This window comes from Gracilinanus agilis, chromosome 5, assembly GCF_016433145.1.
Source record: "Gracilinanus agilis isolate LMUSP501 chromosome 5, AgileGrace, whole genome shotgun sequence".
NCBI classification, from domain to species: Eukaryota; Metazoa; Chordata; class Mammalia; order Didelphimorphia; family Didelphidae; genus Gracilinanus; species Gracilinanus agilis.
The window spans coordinates 40,239,221-40,261,588 of NC_058134.1; the positions used below are offsets into that span (position 1 = coordinate 40,239,221).

At 42.5% G+C, this 22,368-nt stretch overlaps 1 protein-coding gene across 1 annotated transcript in view; it reads left to right on the forward strand.

The window, feature by feature from the left end:
- ATP2C1 (ATPase secretory pathway Ca2+ transporting 1) overlaps positions 1–22,368 on the forward strand; it is a 137,190-nt gene that overhangs the window by 79,042 nt on the left and 35,780 nt on the right. The window contains exons 7-10 of the mRNA XM_044678804.1: positions 179–287; positions 14,252–14,407; positions 14,721–14,789; positions 16,735–16,810. Coding sequence (XP_044534739.1) covers positions 179–287; positions 14,252–14,407; positions 14,721–14,789; positions 16,735–16,810 — 410 coding nt within the window. The remainder of the gene's footprint in view (positions 1–178; positions 288–14,251; positions 14,408–14,720; positions 14,790–16,734; positions 16,811–22,368) is intronic.

Sequence of the window (22,368 nt, forward strand, 5' to 3'; positions counted from 1 at the left end):
CATCATATGAGCAATTTTTATAATCAGTAGCAGGAAGGTGTCCTTACTCTTATTTCTAAGTGTTTTTTGTCTTTTTCTAAGTGTTTTGGTCATAGTGTTTTTTGCTGCAACTTGCTGAAATTTCTTTTTAAAAGAGCAGTGCCCTTTCACTTCTGGCTAATTGTCTTTTTAATTATAGTGTTCGAGAAGGGAGGTTGGAACATACACTTGCACGAGACCTGGTTCCAGGGGATACAGTTTGTTTATCTGTGGGAGACAGAGTCCCTGCTGACCTTCGCTTATTTGAGGTATGTATGACAACCTTCAGTAGAAAGGGGAAAAGGCTAGTGTTATAGAACCCAAACAGGAAGGAAGTAAGAGCTCTGGAGTTAAAAATGTTTGCTTTGAAGTGGGAATGCCAGATTTCCAGCTTAGGAATGTCAGCTTAATAAGTTAATAAATAAAGTTTATAAATAACTTAATAAATAATGGGGAGTTGTGATAATTTAAATTTAAATTTCAATTTCCATAGAACTTCATAGAAAATATGCAGATGGACAGGGATTGTCTGGGAGAGACCTTTTCAACTTTAAATAGGCAATAAGTTGAGTCCTGCAACAAATAAGCAAGTGAGGGGGCAGCTGGGTGGCTCAGTGGATTGAGAGCTAGGCCCGGAAAGTCCTGGGTTTAAATTTGGCTCAGAGACAGAAAATCTTGGGTTCAAATATGGCCTCAGATACTTCCTCACTGGGCAACCCTGGGCAAGTCACTTAACCCCCATTGCCTAGTCCTTACCACTCTTCTGCCTTGAAACCAACACATAGTATTGATTCCAAGTCGGAAGGTGAGGGTTTAAAAAAACAAACAAAAACAAACAAACAGCAAGTGAGCAAGCATGGGGGTCTTTCTCCAAGTGAATTCATGGACTGAGCCATGTTGGTCACACTTTTGCTTAAAACTGATGGTTCTAAATAATGAGCCATCTAACAATGCCAAGTTTGATTTATTTCTTCCTTTTGCCAATCCTTTTTAAAATTAATATTGTTTTTTTTCTTTCTTCCTTGCCCCATTCATATAAGCCTTTTTCTTTCTGGCTTCTTACTCCCTTCTTCTTGCTGAAGTGAAGATGTCCCACATAAAAAGACAATATAACAAAATGCAAATTTATTTGTAATAATTGAGTTAAATAACTAAAAATTATGTTATATTTGGAATATGTTTTGATTGTTAGGTTTGTTTTTTTTTGAGAGGGAAGAGGTTGAATCTTGGATTCAAGCATCATGAGATACTCATGGTTTGAAAGTTTATCCTTCAGTGCCGATTGCAACCTCTCTGTAACTTAAGGTCTTGGAGAGTTGCCTGGAGGACTGAGAGGTGGCAGGGCTCATGTGATAGTCTCAAATCCATAGCCAGAATGGTTTGGGGGCTTCCTGACTCCAAGACCAGACTCTGCCTACAATACTAGAGATTGCCTTCCAGAAACTGAAAACCACACCAAGACTTTGGGAAGAATGCCTTGAATCTTAATTTTTCTATTTTAAACTTAAATGTGGGCCTTTGAGATGATTCAGAAAGTCCAATACTTCTCTTTGTCCTCCTTGTCTCCCATTTTATCCCCATAAAACCTGAGCTTTCTTTGTAAACATAGTACTTCACATCTTGTGCCAGTAGCTCATTGGAAACTGGAATGCTAATTGATTCTTGTCATCTTTTTTTTTTTTTTTTTTTTTTTGAGAAAACAGAGTTGTGTCTATGTTAAAACATTAAGCAGAAACAGAATAAAGTCCGTGAGGGTCAAAATAGAGGACACTCTACAAATGGGGTGATTTGGGTTCTGTTTTTAAATTCTTTTTTAAACATTGAGATTGGGTTAATGGGGAATTGTTGTTGAGAACATTTCTATTTCTTTTCTTTTTTACATAATTATAATAGCTGCTCCCTAAGATCTGCCCAATGTCTTAGCCCTTTCTTTTTTGTAGTGTCCCTTTGCAAAGTTTTCATGCCTATTGGATCATTGTCCTTTTTACTGTCATTGTTGCTAAGGGATCTTATCCTAGTCCTCAAATAGTGTAATTTTGCTGAAAACACCATAGAGTCTAGATAACAGTAACAGTAATGGCTAGCATCTACATAACCCTTGAAGGTTTGCAAAACACTTTCTATAAAGTTGTCTCTTTTGCCCTCACAAGAACCCTGGGAGGTGGATGCTCTTATTATCCTCATTTTACAGATGAGGAAACTGAGGCAGCCTGCGGTGAGGCGACATTCCCAGGGTCACACGCATGAGTCCCCATCTTCCAAGTGCCCGAGGCAGGATTTTGGCCTAGCCCTTCCTGCCTGAAGGCAGAGCCGACCCTGTGTGGCCAGAGTCTGGCTCCTGCTTCTCCCGGGACCCTTCCTTGTCCAGTAGGCTGGTCGAGTGTCTGAGCCTCGGACTTCCTGGCTTCAGAGAAGCCACAGGACGGGGTAGGGGCTGGGCTGGCAAATCTTTTTCTCTTCTGATAAATGGAAAAGAGTCCCCACAGCCCTGGGCCAGGACGCCCGGCCTGGAGGGTTCTAGACTGTGTGGTGAGGACGTGGTGGGGAACACTCACACGAGGAAGCTCTGGCCCGGCTCCTGGCCTCAGGCAGCTGCGGGGGCAGCCAGCGTGGGGCGGGCTGGTTTTGTTCGACTAGAAATCTTGGGTTTGTTTTCTATTTTGGGGTGGTTTTTTCCTAAGTGGAGGGGAGGTAGAAGAGAGATGAAATAATTGGAGAAAAAATAAAAGAAAATTCATTGAGCATTTATGAAGCCCATCATGTGTGTGGGGTGCTTTGCTAAGCTCTGGGGGGAAAGAAAGATGAAGCCGTCATTGCCAAGCTCCATTCCCACTTGAAGATGACACAGAGCCGGGAACCGGGACTTGGCCACGAGGACGGATGGACGGTGTTTCCTCAGGTCCTGTAGGCCGTCCTCCTGTGCAGGGCTGGGCCGGACCCTGGTGAGGTGAGGTCTGAGCAGTCCCTGGGGGTGTCCTATCAGCTGGGCCTCGGCCTCCCTGCAGGGCCCCCCTTTAAAGCCTCATTTTCCGTATTAGAATCAGTACTGCGGCTGGTCCAAGGCAGAAGAGCGGTCAGGGCAAGGCAGTGGTGGTTAGGCTAGTGACTTGCCCAGGGTCACCCAGCAAAGAAGTCTGAGGCCAGATTTGACCAGGGCTTCTGTCTCTAGGTCTGACTCAATCCACTGAGCCAGGAGCTGCCCTCAGGTTAATCTTTTAATAGTGATCCTGATAAAGGATTGCCTGGCTAAGAGTTGGGCCCAGGTATAAAATGAGGCCCTCCCCAGGCCTTGAGCAGCCAACAGGAAGTCGATTCCCTGCCCCTGCGAGGCGAGGCCCCTCACAGCGAGGCCCCGCAGCCCGCACGCCGCCGAGCTTAGCTGGCTCTCTGGGGACGCCGCCTCCCCCGCTCTGACGGTCAGGGCATCCCTGAGCCCGAGTGGCCCAATTCTTGGGGGCCGGGACTTGGATGCCTTCTATGGCGAGGCCGGTCGTGTCTCAGGGACAGCTTTGTCTCCTTGTAAGGGAAACCCATTCTGGGCCCAGGAGAGCAGAAAGGGCCGGGGACAAGCGCGTGTTGGGGGAAACGTGGAAGGAAGCGGGGCCTCTCGCGTCTCTTCTCTTGGGCAGGGGGCCCACGTCCCAGCCCGCAGGGCCAGCTGGGCAGGGCAGCCCCCAAAAGAGAGGCCGGACATGGGCCGAATGGAGGGTGCGAAGGAGATAAATGTCAGGTGCACCAGGCTTCAAAGGAAACAGCTCCCCAACTTTGAATATCGTATTCCAAGCCTTACGTTCTTTTAGTGTTGAGGCTGCCAGATCCTGTGTGATCCTGATTGGTGCTCCTTGATATTTGAATTGTCTCTTTCTGGCTTCTTGTAAGATTTTTTCTTTTGCTTGAAAGCTTTTGAATTTGGCAATAATATTTCTAACCGATTTCTTCTCTGGGTCGAATGTAGTGGGTGTTCTATGAATCCTTTCGATGTCTATATTGCCCTCTTGTTGTAGGACTTCAGGGCAATTTTGCTGAATAATTTCTTTTAGTACGGAGTCCAGGTTTCTATTAATTTCTGGTTTTTCTGGAACACCAATTATTCTCAAATTGTCTCTTCTAGACCGGTTTTCTTGGTCTGTCACTCTCTCATTGAGATATTTCATGTTTCCTTCTATTTTTTCAGTCTTTTGACTTTGTTTTATTTGTTCTTGTTGTCTTGAGAGATCATTAGCTTCCAGTTGCTCGATTCTAGCCTTTAGGGATTGATTTTCGGCTATAATCTTTTGGTTTTCGGCCATAATCTTCTGGAATTCCTTTTCAATCTGGTCATTTCTGGTGTTCAATTGCAAGATTTTACCTTTTAAACAGTTATTTTCTTGCCAGATCTCTTCCATTTTCCTCAAAATCTCAGTTTTGAACTCTTCCATAGCTTGTGAGGAGTTTTCCTTATTTGAGGAGGGTCTGGATGCTTGTTTGTTCTCCTCCTCTATTTGCTTGGTTGTCTGGATTTTCTCTGTGTAAAAGTTGTCGAGTGTTAAAGGCTTCTTTTTCTTGTTGTTATTCTTTTTCTTCTGAGTTTCCTGAGGTTGGGTAGCCATCATTAGCCCAGCAGCTTCTCAGGTTTATCCTCGCGCTCAGTGTCTGTCAGCGATCTATTGGTTCCTGAGGTCTGAGTTCTGGTTTTTTCCAAGGTCAAGCCCCCTAGTGGACCCCCTTGCTTGATCCTCTGCCGGAGGTTTCTTTACAAGTCTCAGGGCGCTGCTTCCACAGTCGTATACCCGTCTGTACTGGTTCCCCACTCAGGTTTTCAGAGCTTTAGTTCCTGGCTGTGTCTGCCTCCACCCACGCCTCTGCCAGTGCCTGTGCGCTCTGCGCTGGGCGTCCACTCTCTGCCCTCGCGCTCAGATTTCGCTTGCGCTCTCTGGTTTATTGGGGTCCTAAATCTTGCTGCTCTCAGGAACAGGCCCCGGAGCTGCCAATGACTCGATGGGTGCCCCAAACTTGCTCAATTTCTTTTTAGCTGGCTTCAGAGCTATAGATTTTGTGTGTGGAGGGGGTGGGGGTGGGGTGGTTGCTCAGCCCGCGATTTAGCGAGAGCCCTTTATAGCCTGGAAATGTCTTGATTCCACGTACCTTCCATGCTGTGCCCTGTTGTGGGGTTCCTCTGTTCGTCTGGATTTGTTTTTATGTCCCCTTGAGGAGTTTTGTGTGTTTCGGTCAGGAGAGGTTAAGAGCTGCTTTTTACTCTGCCGCCATCTTAACCCGGAACCACAGCTCCCCAACTTTGAAGGATTGGGGGGGCGGCAGGACGAAACAGCGCTTGTTCCAAAAGAAGAGGCAGCATCTGTGTGTTCCAAACTCAGTGAGTCAGCGGTGTGACACGGAGGGCAGGGAACGGATCATACTCTAGTTCTGTTAGGAAAGGGTGCATTAGCCTGCATTGGCAGCCTTCGGAGCAGGGGGTCAGTTCTGGGGCCCTATTGGGTAAATGACAGGTCAGCTGCGGGAGAGTCCAGGGGAAGGGCTTTCTGAGCGTCTGTGAGAGGAAACGGGGCAGGGGCTGACGACGGTCAGGAATGGCAAGAGGGAATAGCTGCGATCTCTTTGGGCCCTAGGATGGAGCCAGCAGCAGTGGAGGGAAGGGGTGCTGGGCACCTCATCATTCTAAAGCTCTCCCTCAGCTTGGAGTAGGTCCCCTCTCTTGGTGGAGGACTTTGAACAGAGGCTGGATGGCAACTTGTTGAATTTGTGGTAGAAGGGAATTTCACTTCGGGATGGTTTGGGGTGGTTGGCCTCCAGGCTTTTCCCTTGCAGTTCTAAGATTTTGTGTTGTGCTGGATAAGTCTACATTGCCATTTCAGAGATCAAAACTGGTGAATTTGCCCATCTACTTCATTTTACTGGAAATTTGCTTTTCACTATCAGCTTCATGTTAGTGGAAAATGATAATTACAAGGTGAACTTCTTTATAAGTTTTAGTAGACCTCAACCATTTGCCTATATTGCCCAATTTCAGAGGATCCACAAGTAGCTAAATATATTTTTCTATTGCACAAATCCAGGCATTACTACTTAACAGGACTAAACCTGAAATCTACTATGAGCCCTTAAAATCCCAGACATAAGACTAAAATGGAGCAGATTTGACAAGCAAAAGTGACATCATGTTATGGCAGGAAATTGTTGAAGCTTTGTTAATAAGCACAAGTCTAGTTCTCAAAGTCTGGAGCCTTTCAAGTCCCTGAGACCTTTTCAAGAGAGCCCTCAAGGCAAGACCATTTTCTTAACAACCCAAAGATATTTTAAGTTCGAATACAGTAAATATCAATAGATATAATCTATAGAAACAAAAGCCTTTTTTGAAGGGGGAGGTTCTCAAGAATGCAAAGTGGTCTTGAGATGTAAAAGTTTGAGAGGTGCAGCTTCAGAATTTTATGGTTATGTTTTTGGCTTAATATAAATTTTCAGTATTATTTTGAGTTCTTAATAAAGATTTTATGGGGATATAATTGACATGGAAAGATATGAATTCTTGGGAAAGAACCAGTTTCTTTCTTTAAAGATGTTTTAGCAGGACTCCAGTAGCTTTCAGAACACATCTCTTCATGCAAAATAAAGATATTTTAATGAACCATAAAAATTCTTTACTATCTGTAATTATGAGAACCTTTGGTAAATGACAGAGTTTAAAGTTATGTCTTGCAATGTATTTTTTACCAATCCTTAGACTAGAATTCAGGAGACAAAATTGGTTTGTTTGTGAAAGAATTTGAGTTGGATTAGCAGTGATTTGGTGTAGGTAGGTGGCTCAGTGGATTGAGAGCCAGGCTTAGAGACGGAAGTTCCTGGGTTCAAATCTAGCCTCAGACATTTCCTGCTAGCAGTGTGACCCTAGGCCCTACCCTTACCACTCTTCTGCCTTGGAACTGATACTTGGTATTAATTCTAAGATGGAAGGTAAGGGTTTAAAAAAAAAAAAAAACTGGCCCCTGTCCTCATGAAGCTTATATCAGGAAGATAACTTGTGTACGCCCAAGTCTATAGGAAACAAAGAATGACTGGGGGGGAGGGGGGGCAGGGTATACATTAACAACTGGAGAGATTAAAGAAGCCATTCAAAGTGGGATAAAGCAGAATTATATTCACGGACTTATTATAGGTATGTAAAAATGTCTGCCAATGATCAGAACTTTATTCATTAGAGCGAATGAGCAAGTTTTTGAAAAGGATTCTCTGAGGGGACGAATAGCAGTCTTGTCTCTCACTAGCCTGATCTTATGTGGACCAGAATCCTTTTACTCATGGAAGGGCCGCCTTCCCATGAGACTCGGGAGGAAGTCAAGAACTTTTAGAGTTGCTGCAATAAAGAAGTAGATGAAGCCAGCGTTCGTTCGAGGATGCTCCTCCCGGAGGAGCCTTTTCTCTGGGTGCTCCTTACCAAAAACAGCATCGTCTCCGGGCGTTGTGCAGCTCTGGAAGGGATTGCTGTTGGGCCATCCCGGACCACAGTCCCATAAGGAGGCTGATTTTTCTTGTGCATCCATTTTTTTTCCTTCTGCTTCACTAAGAGAAGCCCTTCTTGGGCCAGGCTTTGGGGGGCGTCAGAGAGAGGAGCTAGGAGTCTGCCTTTGGAGCAGAAGGAGCGACTTTGGGCTTTCTGCCGCGGCTCCCTAGATCTCTTTGCTATGCATCCTCCCAACGGATGACCGAAAGAGGGAAAGGAGAAAGGAGGCCCCCCGGAAGCACTTCCTCTGGCCTGGCGCTGGGATGAGGGTCAGGGACACAGAGGGAAGCCAAGACCGCCTTCGCCCTCAGGAAGCTCGTGTCTAGGAGTGCCCAAGAAGAGGAGACACGGACGGACGGTTATTGTGGAACTGCAGAAGGGAATGGGCGGCCAGTCCTGGGAGAGGAGCTCCAGAGGAAAGGGCTGAGGCCTCGAGGGAAGGCGGGGAGAGCAGGCAGAATGGGAGTCACTGTTGCTTTTGTCTGGCTAGTTCCAGGTTCTAGATCCAGGTTCTAGATCAGGCTCGGGTTCACGGAAAGCAGAGATGTTGGCGCTCCTCCGGGTGCCCTGAATTGCATGGAAGCGTCCATCCTGGTAGCCGGGGAAGGGGAGGCCGTGGGGGAGCCCCAGAGCTCGGGCCGTGAGCCGTCGGGTCAGGCGAGCTACTCGCGGCCGTCACCAACGACGTCAGAAAATCAGATGTGTGTGTGTGTCCCGTGTACTCCATTACATGTAGGCGTGTGAGAGCATGTGTCTCAGTGTGTGTCTATATGTGCATGCATTGACGCCCACACACATGCAGCAGGCATGCACGTGTGTGCGTGTCCATGTCACAAGAAAGGATTAGAGCCCCATCTTGATGTCCAAAATGCAACATTTGAGCCCGGTGCATGCATGTATGTGTGCACATGTGTAATATACACGGGGTGTGCATATCCATGTATGCATGTGTGTGCCCTGGGTTTGCATGTTAAATTACCTTCATGGTTGCATTTCAGAAAGCAAGAGGGGACTTTTAAATGTTTTTGTGTCGTGTCTCCCTCTGGCAGTCTGGCGAAGCTTCCAGAGCCCTTCTGAGAACAGTATTTGTACATTTACAAAATGCTAACTACATGAACTAATTATTGCTGCCTAAAAAATTCTAATTCCCTGTATGAAGGTTGAGAGAATGACAGCCTATTGATAGCCTGAAAACAGAAAATTACAATAGAATTTGAATAGGATAATTCTTTAACTGACTTTTTCAGTGGGGATGGGGAAAGGTTAGTTTTAAACCAAATAAAGGAATCAAAAAGCTATCACTGTTTCATAATAGCAATTTTCTTTCATAGTTATCTATTAAATTGTTCTGCAGCATTTAACCATATGTGATTTTGAAGTGTCAGTCATTTCTTGGTTTCTTACAAAATTTCACTTGAGAGAAATATGTTAATAATCATAATCATAATCATAATCATAATAATTAACAGTTGCATGGCACTCACTATTTTCCAGTCACTCTCCTGAGCACTTGGCACTTAATCATTATTATTTCATTTGATCCTCATAATTAACCCTGGGAGGGACATGGTGTTATTATCTCCATTTTCCAGATTAGGAAACTGAGACAAACAAGGAAGTGACTTGCCCAGGGTCACACAGCTAATATATGTCTAAGGCTAGATTTAAAACCGAGTCTTTCTATTCCAGACTCAGCGTTTTATCCATTGTTCCATCTAGCAACCCCATTGTTAGATTAGCCAATTTCAAAAAAGCAAATCAATAAATTCAGTAATTTGCTTTACTTTTTAATTCCTATTACCATTTTAAAAATTTGTGTCAGTTTATTTTAAATTATAGAAGTCTAATGGTATCCAAGAATGCATATCCTTTTTGCAAGTCTTTAAAATATTTTTTTGTGCTTCAGTATTTCAAAAATCCATTATTTCATTGATGTGTGTGTGTGTACTCCCTTCTAAGACTTTCTAAAATGATCTTCAGGGATTGTTCTTACTGAAAATATTCATCCATCTCTGGTATCCCTGAAAATCGGAGTCTTCTTAGATAGCCAGTCTGGTCTTGGCCAAGAGACGCAGTTTATTATTATTGGACCAGTCCTCAAAGCCTTTTGATCTTGGCAAGAGCTCTCAGAGCTTCTGCTGGTGGCACAGTGTGAGAAGGCCTTAGGATCACCTCCATGTCCTGATGAAGCTTTGGAGGAGACCTTTAAATTGCTCTTCAATTTCTACTAAAGAAGGATTTGGAACAAATATGAAATAATGAGAGAAAAGGCTTATAAAACAAGCTGCAAAGACTCTGTCATGTGTATTGGTTGTATACAACCTGGTAAATAGAGCAAGAAATATTAGAAGGCTATATTGATTTGTTTTATTGGATTGAATAAAGCTGAAGTGGCATGTAACTTTGAGTTCTAATCTCACAAAATGATGCTTAATAAGGCAGGACATATACTCAGGTCCCCTCAACCTACCTGGGATATTGGTTTCTTAATTGACTTGTTTCAACTTGGGAGAAAAACTGTTATTATAAACTTGTACCTTTTCATTTTCAGAAATTTGTATTTTTAGTAATCACTGAAAGGTTTATTAATGAGATACCAGCCTTTCAACCCTTTTAAAGCATTTTGAACTGAATTAGTGCATTTAACTCAGAGAGATACTAGTTCTTGTATGGATTTTCCAGAGAATGCAAATCATTTCCATGTAATCTCTGCATTTCCTAGCTGTGTTACCCCCAAATAAGTCACTTAACCCCCATTTCCTAGCCCTTAGTGCTCTTCTGCCTTGGAACTAATACACAGTGTAGATTCTAAGACAGAAGGTAAGGATTCCATTATTATTTATTTGTTTGTTTGTTTTAAACTGTTACCTTCCATCTTGGAGTCAATACTGTGTATTGGCTCCAAGGCAGAAGCGTGGTAAGGGTTAGGCAAGGGGGGTCAAGTGACTTGCCCAGGGTCACACAGCTAGGAAGTGTCTGAAGCCGGATTTGAACCCAGGACCTCCCATCTCTAGGCCTGGCTCTGAATTCACTGAGCCACCCAGCTGCCCCCAAGGTAAGGGTTTTAAAAAACCAAAAAAATGCAGAACCAGGGCAACCAGGTGGCTCTGTCGAGGAACAGGACTGGAGGCAGGAAGTCCTGGGTTCAAAACATGGGGGGGGGGGGCTCAGACACTTCCTTGCAAGGTGACCTTGGGCAAGTCACTTAACTTAGATCTTACTACTCTTCTCCCTTAAAAGCGATACTTAATGTTGCTTCTAAAAGAGAAGGTATGGGTTAAAAATATATATTTTTAAAAGACTATCTTTCTAGGTAGAAGGGTGCATATTATTTGCCAATTCTCTAAGCTGAAATGTGCCCTCTGTTTTCTGGGTAAAGGATTTTGGTCCATACTGGAACCTAATTGGTCTTTGTGGCCTTCTTTTAAAGGTTACTGAGTCTGAGAACCCCATCTTCTGCTCTCACCTATTTTCTTCTCCACCTCTTCATTTCTTATTTATTGTTCTCTCTTTTGCTCCCAACAGCATTTTGCCACCCCTTTTGCTCACTTCTGCTACCTGCCTTCTGTTGGTAATGCTTCATCAGTAGCCTGCCTCTCGTTAACAAAACTGACCCTTGCCGAGCCTGAACTGAACAGACAGGGCTTGGCTGAGCCACCAAACCTACCCGTGTCAAGTCCTTCTGTTCTCCAGCATTCCTCACACCTTTTGCTAATCAGAGGGTGTAGTTTTCACTTTTATTCAATCCGTGCCATGAACATTTTCTAAGTATAAAAACATGCATGTGCTTCTTCGGTTGGGTTTTTAGAAATCGCTTTGTTTTGAATTTCATGAACTTTGAGAAAAGAGAACATCCCAAAGTAACACAGGAAAAAAGTATTTTATGGGAAAATCCAACCAACCTGAAAGCAGAGTAGAGCTGCCACCAAAAACCTGGTACATGTGATGCTCTACTGGCTTGTCCCGATGGCCCTGAGTGGCAATTTTCTCCTGGGCATTTGACGAAATGCTTCAATGACCCATTTTCTCTTTTCGTTTTTGGGGTCATGTTATTCCTAACTCCTGACCCCCCCCCCCACCTCAGTCTCATTAAACACACACTCACACATGCTCTTCTGGGAACAAGCATCATTATGCACAACAAACCCACATGTGCTTGTATTAAGATCTCTCAAAGCCCATTTGATAAGTCACGTAATATCGACTGCTTGGACTCATTTAGATTTTTGTTCAGATCTTTGGTCAGAGCTTTCCAGGTCATGTCTCATGTTTGCCTTAGATATGTAAAATAACTATAAGTAAGAAAAGGCAAAGGTCCTGGAGCTCCTTTTTCTCCTTTCATGGATAATGAGGGAAAGTGTTTCAGAATCACTGCTGAAGATGGCCCAACTTTTAACCCAGGTTCTTCTTACTCTTGAGAAGTTACTACTGTCCTGATAAATTGAAAGCAAAGGAACATGTTGTTTCTTGCCCAGGACTAACCAAAAACATCTTTCTCATTTCCTTTTAAAGTATGCAATTCATTTTGGGGTTGTGGATTTCCTCTACAAACATTTATGTTCTGTCATTTAAAGATAAAAGTATATGATAGCCCATGCAGTTTACCCATCTCACAAATATTCTAGATCTCTTCATAGACTCTGTGTTTGTAACAGCTTAGAAAAAAGGGCATTAGGCATTTAAAGAAGACATATGCATTTATTTCATAGATATAAATAGACAAATATGTGCATATCCAAAATATCCAATTCAACACATGTACGAAGCAGCTACTGTATGCAAAGCACTCTGTTGGGCATTGAGGATACAAGCTGAAAAATGACAGTCGTCTTCCTTAAGGAGTACATAGTCTGCTGGAGATGAAAATATACGCAGACAAATGAAAATGATACCAAGTTACATGTACATGCTCGGAAAAATTGAAGAGGGAGAGGCCTTTCATTTCAAGCTTCCTACAAGTCATTATCTGAGCTGCAGGAAGAGAAGAATTTCAATAGGCATTGATGAGGAAGGAGTGCATTTTAGGCCAGAGAGACTGCTTTGTGAGTGCCCCAAAGTACAGGGCACCATAAGAGAAACATCCAGATTTAGCTCGAATGTAGAGTGTGAGAAGGGATGTATAATAGCTTAAGGCTGGGAAGGGATGCTGAAGCCAGGTTAGAGAGGACTTTAAATTGTGGTCTTTGGGGCTGGCATTTTATCTTGTCGTTAACCATTAATGTGTTGGAATGGGCAGTGGGATAGCCAGACCTGTGCCTCAGATGATTTGGACAATGAGGGAAGAAAAAATAACGTTAAACAACTTTGTCTTGTTGCACAGAATATTTGTGGAACAACTTCCATCTTGTTGGATTTGTATTTTAGTTTTTCTTTACACTTTTTTGCTCTATAAAGAATTAACATAAAACAAATGCACTTAACTTATTTCTTCAGAAAAATCCCAGTAAGCAAACCCTTGAAAATATCTTGTGCCTTTCCCTCATGGGTCTTTGTATACAACCTTAGCTTCTGTTGCTGCTACCTACACTTGACAGTTTTAAGTCAAAGTAAAGCAGGGTCAACCTGATGTTTTACCTCGAACCGTGAAAACTCAGGAGTTGGTCAACAGGTCCAGCACTGTGGTAGGAGCCCTTTCTGTAACAGAGCTGGCAAGTGGTTATCTGGGCACCTGGGCAGGATGGCCTCTAGCAAGGAGGAGCCCACTGGTTGGTTAGAATGATGATTGTTGACCAATGGAGGAAGCTCAAACTTCCATCCTTGGCTCCTCTCCTTGATTGTTTCAACTGTACAGCAGTTTAATCTCTGTAATATAGTCTTTTGCCATTGTTAACTCCAGTTGAGGGAGATGTACTTTTGATTAATCCCTCATTTCTTTAAAAAAATTGAGATCACTTATTTTAGTTTAACTTAATAAACTCACAGAAATAAAGCCTTTCTGCATGCCACCAACAAAAATCAGGGGAAATTGAGAAAAGTACCACAGTAAGAAAGGATAGCATATATAAAATATATGAGTGTTACTCTTATCAAATCATAAGCAAGACCTATGTCAAGTCAACTCTTAAATGAATTTAACAGAAATTGAAGAACTCGCTTGTTGTTTAGTCATTCAATATTGAAAAACATGAATACCTTCTTTATATATATATAACTCAGTGTAAATTTCATTAATTAATAATCAAGGTACCCAGAGGCCACATTTGTAGAATTAGAGAAAAAAGGCCTAACAACATAAGTTTCCCATATGAATTTTGTTATAAACAAATGCTCTTTTTTTCCCCCTTGGAATATTCTTGGCTAATGTTGCACCATAGCCACCTACTGACATTTAATGTGATCTTTAAGGAGGTAGCTGGGTGGCTCAGTGGATTGAGAGCCAGGCCTAGAAACAGAAGGTCTTGGGTCACATCTGGCTTCAGATACTGCCTAACTGGATGACCCTGAGCAAGTCACTTAGCTCCCATTGCGTAGCCTTTACCACTCTTCTCCCTTGGAATCAATACCCAGAACTGATTCTGAGACGAAAGGTAAGGGTTTAAAGAAAAGTGATCCTTAAGGGAGAGATCAGGGGGCACTGTTGCTCCTGGCTGTTTTGGGGGGTGCTTCTAACAATTTCGTAAGTTCATAGGGCAATGCGATGGAGCATTAAACTTTGACATTTTTTTTAATATTTTATTTTCTCAATTATATGTAGTAACAATTTTCAACATAAAACTTTTACCATTTTCATTCCCAAAGGCGGTGGATCTTTCAATCGATGAGTCCAGTCTGACTGGAGAGACAACCCCTTGTTCTAAACTGACGACACCTCAGCCCGCGGCCACCAACGGCGATCTGACCTCACGGAGCAATATTGCCTTCATGGGGACGTTGGTCAGGTGTGGCAAGGCAAAGGTAATTTCGAAAAGAAAGTTTTTTTAAAAATTCCACATCCATTAAATTTTAATCATCAAAGCCTTGTTTTAGAAGATGTTCACATGACCCATTCCGGGATAAAGTAGCATCGAGTAGAAGTCGAGCTCTCCCCGCTTTCCATCGTGCCCGCTGCGCCGCCCCTTCCTTGTTAAAGGACCAGCAGCTCCTGAGCGGCAGCCCCGGGGGCCCGGGCGCGCGCACGGGGCTGCTCCCCTTCTTGTCGGGTCCCTCGTCCTTCAGGTCGCTGGGAAGGACGCCCGGACTGTAGATTTAAGCGTTGCTTTTCTTTCAGGGGATCGTCATCGGGACAGGAGAGAACTCTGAGTTTGGCGAGGTGTTCAAGATGATGCAGGCAGAGGAGGTGAGTCCTTCTCACTGACCAGCGGCGCTTCCCGGGCTGGCTGTGTGCCGCGTGCTGGGCAGCGCACGGACAGGGAGGTGGGCGGCCCCTCATGACCCAAAGGGGAGAGATGGGGGCGGGGGCGAGGGCAGCCTCCCGAGAGGCTCGCCAGCCTGCGCGCTGAGCTTGTCTGGAGCCCCGGCCAGAGCCCCGGCCCTCTGCCAAGCGCTGGCCCTCTCTGGGTCACGGCTGGGGTGTCTGGCCAGGGCCGGAGAGCCTCACGTGGGGAAGGGCGGTGGGCCCTGCCGCCGGGCTCGGAAGCTTTCGGCGATGGGTCGCTGCCCCGGGGGGAGGAGCTGTCCTCGCTGCCAGGGAAGCCCATTCCGGGCCAAGGTGGGTCTGCGGCCGGCCGTTGTGCTGGACTTTCCCCGCTCTCAGAAAGGGCCTCGCAGCCTTTGCCTCAGGGGCGAGGCCTGCCGGGCCGGGTCTTGGCTCTCTCGTGGCTCTCTGGAGCCGCGTCCTTCCGACAAGGCCGGCTCCCGGGGCACGCGGGGCTGCTAGCGAGCTGGACAGCCACTTTCCTGGCTCAGCTTTCTGTATACATGTACGTGCTTAGGTTTCCTTTCACCTCACCTGCTCCATCCTGGTCCAGTGGCGGAAAGTCTGGGAAAAGCACAAACTGGTTCTTTATTAATGAAGCGGTTGCCACGAGATTAAAAAAAATTATTATTGTCATTTAAAGACATGTTTATATGATGATAAAACTCCATTTCAGACTATTAGTTTTCCAAAGTGCTTATCTCTTAGCATCTCATTTTCAAATCTGTGGAATTAATTGAAAATATAATTAATCCACATGATATGCATCCTTATAAATGTATGTTCACCTGAATTTTTGAGTTTACAAAACTAAAGTTAGCCCACTCTTCCCTAATCCTAAATAGGATGATACAGTGTCAGTGTGTTTATATTATATCTGATCTCCTGCAGAACTTCACTGCAACGTTTGTCTTTGTTCTCACTTAATGAAGTTCTTGTTTTGGTCACGATTCCCTTGTTCTTAGGGATGCTTCATATTTTTCAGTCCTATCCTACTACATTCACCCTAGACTTCTCATAGGCCTGATAAAAACGTGTCTGTTCTTCTGTGCCCAGTCCTAGAAAGTGTATCATTCAACTGCAGCTTTCAACAGAAGACAAACAAAATCTTTTATCCAATGCTTTGGCGTTTGCTGTGGCTGACCTTTTGGGTCATATTTCTCACATCCTTAATTTTTAGACTTAGTAGATATTATAGAACCATCCCACATGTTGTCTCTTCAGATGGTGGCCTTATTTCTATTTTCTTCGGTAGATAGCCTTTGTTAAAGCTTTTAACTATTTGTACCAGTGATCCAGTTTTAACTTTTTTGTATGGTACAAATAGTTATATCACAGAATAGAATTTTTAGTAAATCTAGTAGAAAATTTTTTGTGGATTTACATTTTTTTAAACCCTTACCTTCTGTCTTAGAATTGATACTAAGTATTGGTTCCATGGTAGAAGAGAAGTAAGGGCTAGGCAATGGAGGTTAAGTGACTTACCCAGGGTGACACATCTAGGAAGTGTCTGAGGCCAAATTTAAAGCTAGGACCTCCCACCTCCTAAGCCTGGCTTTAAAGTAGCGACCTAGCTACTTTATGGATTTAATTTTTGAGAAGTATCACCTGAATATTTCGAGGTACTCTTTCATTTCAGAAGTACTTACTGAACCTTTGAAATGTTCTAGGCATTTCCCATATGTGGAACATAGATGTGTAAGTTTCTAATTCTTCTTGATTTGTCATGGGGTTTTCATTTCATTTAATTTTATCTTAAATATATATTCTTAAGTGAATTTCAAAGATGAAATTAATTTGCTTACATGAAGATGTTAGTTGAGAAGCCCAATTATGATAACTTTCTCTGTTCTTCTCATTCCTAAAGGCTCCGAAGACACCACTGCAGAAGAGTATGGATCTTTTAGGAAAACAACTTTCTTTTTATTCCTTTGGTATAATAGGTAAGAGAAGAGTGGCTGTGTGTCTGAAAGAGCTATTTAATCTTTAATGTTGGAAAGACATAACTGATGGATCATAGAATTTAGAGCTGGAAGGGACCTAGTCTTTTTATAGATTTGGAATGATTTCTTGATTCACCTTGATAATTTTCTGCTATCAAAAGACAAGAACCAACAAGGGAGAAATCTATTATGGATCTGATACTTACCAGCAATGTGTCTAGGATGAAAAGGGTGGGAACCATGAGGGCAAATGGAATATTTCTGATTTTGTGACAGAGAAGGAAAGTAAAGCCAAGTATAGTCTGATCTGAAACCTTAGACTATGGAGAGAGCTGGTTTGAAAGAATTCAGAGAACATATTGTTAGACTCCTGTGCACTAACATTTTAAGGGTGAAATCAGCCCAAGAAGATAAAGAGCTTCCAAGGCAAATTCTGAACCTACTTAGAAAATGATTTCTCATTGAAAAACAGGAGTAGTCTTCAAAAGAGACTGATGAGTCTGTGCAGGGAGCCCATCAGCTTAAAAAGAGATGTACGCAAAAGGACTCCAAATGTACCAGAGTTTTTAGGGAGTCATTTCAATAGACTATCATAGGAAACAGAGTAGGTCCCCATTTATTGGGAGATTCAACTGAACATAAATATGGCACATGAATAAAAGAAAATACAGTTATGCCAGAGGAAATGATGAATACAGAGAAACATAGAAGATTTCTATGGATATTATCTAGTAAAATACTAAACTGAAGCAGAAAAACAAATATTCAATGAGTACAGTTTTGTCAGTAGAGCCACACTGCAAAGAAACCAGGTAGATCCCCAGGCTGGATCCCAGGAGAGATGTAAGGAAATAGCTTCTCCCTTCTCCTAGAGGTGGGGTACTGTGGCGGAGAGGGACAGTATACTTTCCAACATAAGGCCACTTTGTCAGGGTTCCCCCCCCTACTTCTTTTGTCACAAGGTTGGATATGGGGCACTGGAGAAGTGACTCTGAACTAAAAACAAAGCATCAATAAAACTTAAATATAAAACCTCCCTCTCCCTTCTTATCACCCCCCGCCCCGCCCCCCCCCAAAAAAAAAAGATGTACAGAAAATGGAAGCCAGGGCATATAATGGAGAATGAATACACAACAGGGCACAGTCCTCTAAGAATTGAGTCAGGAGGGAGAATTCAGGATGAACTGAGGCCAGCAAAGAAAGCTAAGAACAAAAAGAGCATGTTTTTAATAAACATTGGGGGAAAAGAGGAAGATCAAGGGAGTGGGATTGGTGCTTAGGGTAGAAAGGATGAAAGCAATGGACAACTGAAGGGACAGCTTCTCAACTCTTTGCTTCTGTTTCCTCTGCAAAGGAGAATGGTCTTTGGATCTAAAGGGACAAAGCAAAAAGGGCAGATGGAGAGTTAATATCCAGGCTTTCGCTAGGTCTTGATAATGAGTTTAGGTTACAAGAACCTGTGAAACATTTGGATCCTCCATCCAATGGCCTTTAAAATTCTTGGAAAATGGAAGCAAGTGCCATGGACTAAATGTGGGCACATCTTATCCCAGTACTCAGAAAAGGAAAGGAGTAGAACCTGAGAGCTGTCTGCCAATAACTTTGACTTTGGTTCCTAGTAGAATTCTAAAATATCTTATTAAGACAATGGTTAATGAAAATCTGAGCACAGCATCACTCCTTTAAGAAAAGACCAGGTCCAAAGTCATTCCTTTTTTTGACAGGGTCCCTAAAGTAATTATACAAGATAAATGCTATTGTTAAAGCTTGCCTAGATTTTCAGAAGTCTTTGACAGTCTTTCATGCTATTCTTATGCAAAAGATATAGAGATTAGGGGTTGGGTGAGAATAGAATTAAGAAGAGTTGTGACTGGTTGGCCAGACTTTGGGCCCGATCAAATAAAATGAAATTTAATAGGAATAAATGTGGTCTTTAACTTGGATTCAACTTCCCATGTACAAGTTGGAAGAGGTATGATTAGGTCACAGTTAGTCTGAAAATCAGTTGAAGGTTTTTAGTAGAGGCAAGGTTCATATGAATGAAGCTGCTACGAAAAGCTAATGCAGTTGTAGGCTGGGTGTCCTGGGTTCTGGAGGTGCTAATTCTCCTTCCCATTGATTTGAGCCCAACTCTGTCTAGAGGATTAAGCTATTCTAGGTGTCATATTTTAGGAAGAACCTTGGTGTGCTCCAGAGTGTCTTATGGGGGCAGCCAGGACAGGGCAGGGCTTCAAGTTCACATATGAGCATGGGCCAGGGGAACTGGGGCATATAGACTTAGTGGAGACATAAGTGGATCTTGTAGACTTTAAAGGGTTCTCAAGAGTCTTGACTCTGCTTACTTTCAGAGGGTGGAATTAAATTAATGAGTAAAAGTTCCAAGTGGCAAAAATTCCTAATAATCAGGGTTACTACAAGGTGGAATGGACAACCTTGAAAATTTTCAAACTAAATCTAGATGGGTATTTGTGTGTAATTTGGTAGCAGAGATTCTCATCATATCTGGCTTAGACTCAAGAGCTTTTGAGGTCTCTCTCAAGTCTAAAATTCTGTGAAATTCTGGCCCAGGGCAGTAACATGTCCAAGGGCTTGTAGGTAGTGTGGCACAGAGATACAATTCTCACCCTTGATTCTGTTCTTTGCAATATACCCAGAGAAGTTAAAACTTTTTTATTTGCTGAATCAGGCAGCACTATACACAGTCTTCCAAATAAGTTTATGTTCGACAGCTTTGGCATTAATTAGGTCAAATGTATGTTTCTTTAACAGACTTTATAAGAATAACAGTTGTTATTTATATGGTGCGTTAAAGTTTGCAAAACACTTTATACATTTTATTTCCACAATAATCCTGGGAGGAAAGTGCTATTTTTATCCCCATTTTACAGATGAGGAAATAGAGGCAAAGTGGTTAAGTGATGCCCAAAGTCACATAACTAGTGTATGAAGCTAGATTTGAACTCAGGTCTTCCTGGTTGGCATCCTGCACTTTATCCATTGTGCCAGCTAGCTACCTAGTAAAAGGAGAACTCAGAGTATAGGTCAGAAACTATTAATTGGCTCTACTGTAAAAATAACCTGAGACTGTCACATCCTATGGAGTCAGTGAGAACTTCTAGTGAAATTAGTCAGCAAGCCCTTGTGTATATACTCTGTGCCAAGTGCTGTGTCTGGTCCTAGGAGTGCAGATACATAGAAAACAGTTCCTTCCCTCAAGGACCTTGTAGTCTAAAATGAAGGGACAAAAAGTACCTCCTTAAGTATAAACAGAGTGAAAGGAGCGGGTGCCTAGCACATGGTAAGCACTTAAGAAATGCTTGTTGAAGACAGAGGATTTGAGTTTCAGTCTTCAATCTGCCCCTCTTCTCTTCTGTGACCCAAGGAAGTTCCTTAACCTCTATGGGCCTCAGTTTCCTAATCTGTATCATAAAGGAAATGAGCTAGATGGCCTCTAAGGCCTTTTATGGCTTTAAAGTTGGGACACAATAAATAAAAATAAATACAAGCTAATTGGAGAGGGACCACTAAATTTGTAACAAAGGAAGATTAACATCTAAATAGGCTCATAACCGGTAACCAGGATGCATTACCTTACTGCCTTGGCTCCATATTAGTATTTCACTTCCTAAAGGAATCTTGGGCTAGAGATGAAGATTTAATATATGGGGGTTAGAATTGACCAAAGCAGAATATCCTTTCAAGTGAATATTAGGATTTTTGCTTGAAGAGAACACGATGATTTCATCATTGTGACTGCTTCTTTCATAGCCATAGATCACAGCTCTCCCATGCCTTAGCAGACAATCTCGAGGGGCTGCAGGGACCAAAAGAAAATTACAACATTGTGAACAGTCTTCTGAATAAGTAGCCTTTTTGAATCTGGCCATGCTGACCCATCCATGACAGAAACAGTCTGTAACTGCACTGGTACTTGGAGCCTTTCCAGCTTCATTGACTGTGTTAATGGAGCTGAAAATTTAGTTTGCTTTCTTTATAAATATAATGGAATATGTATAATAATTCTGCATTTGAATTTATTTTTGTTCGATTCAAGGAGTTATTATTTTTTTCTTTTTCTTTTTTTTAATTTTTAAATATTTTCCTATGATTACATGATTCATGTTCTCTCCCTCCCCCCTCCCAGAGCTGACAAACAATTGCACTGTTACACGTATATTGTCACTTGATACCTATTTCCATGTTATTCCTTTTTGTAATAGAGTAATTTTTTAAAACCAAAACCCCAAATCCTATGCCCATATAAACAAGTGATAGATCAGTTGCTTTTTTTTTTCCTGCATTTCTGCTCCCACAGTTCTTTCTCTGAATGTAAGTAGCTTTCTTTCTCATAAGTCCCTCAGAGTTGTCCTGGGTCATTGCATTGCTGTTAGCAGCAAAGTTGATCACATTTAATCATTACACAATGTTTCACTTTCTGTGTACAGTGTTTGCCTGGTTCTGCTCATTTTGCTCCGCATCAGTTCATGGAGGTCATTCCAGTTCATAAATCCTCCATTTCATCATTCTCTAGGAATTATTTTAAGCTTCTTCTTTAACTTGTCTACTATTATAAAGTGATGAGGAAGAGAAAGCTAATTAACTTAATTATTCTGTGCTTCCTCTTACTAATGTTAAACATAAATTACCTTTCAAATTTATATAATCAAACCCTCTGGCCAGTTATACTGATTAGCAGTGGTCCAAAAAACTTACTTTCATTTCATTTCACAATGTTTCCCAGATGCCTGCCTGAATTTTCTTCCCAGAGTATTCTGCTGTTCATTTTATTCTGGATCTTTCAAGGTCAGAATCAGTGTCATCATTGGGGAGAACAGTTGTTATTGTATGATGAGGTCATTGTAGGTAGAGAGGGTCACACTGGTTCCACCCCAGACATGGCACCAGTCTGAAAGTTGTGCTCTCCACCCCTGAGCCAGTTTCTGATAGCCAAATTTGTTCTGCTCTCATTCGCCTCCTTTTTTTTAAAGGCTAGCTTAAGGAAAGTCATGGGTTTCTGGATTGAGATTTTTATTTTATAATACCTTCAAAGTACATTTGAAAAGTTTGATCTCAGGAAATGTGACTATGGGAAGGAAATAAGCACATATTAAGCATTTCCTATGTGTCAGGCCCTGGGCTGACTCCAGATTGTTTTCATTAGAAGGCCTCACCCCTTTTGATCTGAACTCAGTTCTCTTTGCCCATTGTGCCAGTCTCAATTCACTGTTTTTTCGTATTGTGATAAAACAGAAATGTGAGTCTCTCCTGAAATACAGAGTAGATTCATTCCTAGAAAATTATGTTATTCTGCTTGAACACATGGGTTGATGCGGACATGATTGGGGATGTAGACTTGAAATGACCACACCAATATGGAAATAAGTCTTGATGGATGCGTGTTGGCTGGGGGGGGGGGGAGGGGGCGGTGAAGGCGGCATGAAAGGGAAAGTAAAAACATGAATCATGTAACCATGGAAAATTTTTCTAAAAAATAAAATTAAAAAAAAAAAAGAAAGTTATGTTATTATAAATTCTACATATTTAGCTCCTTAAAAAAA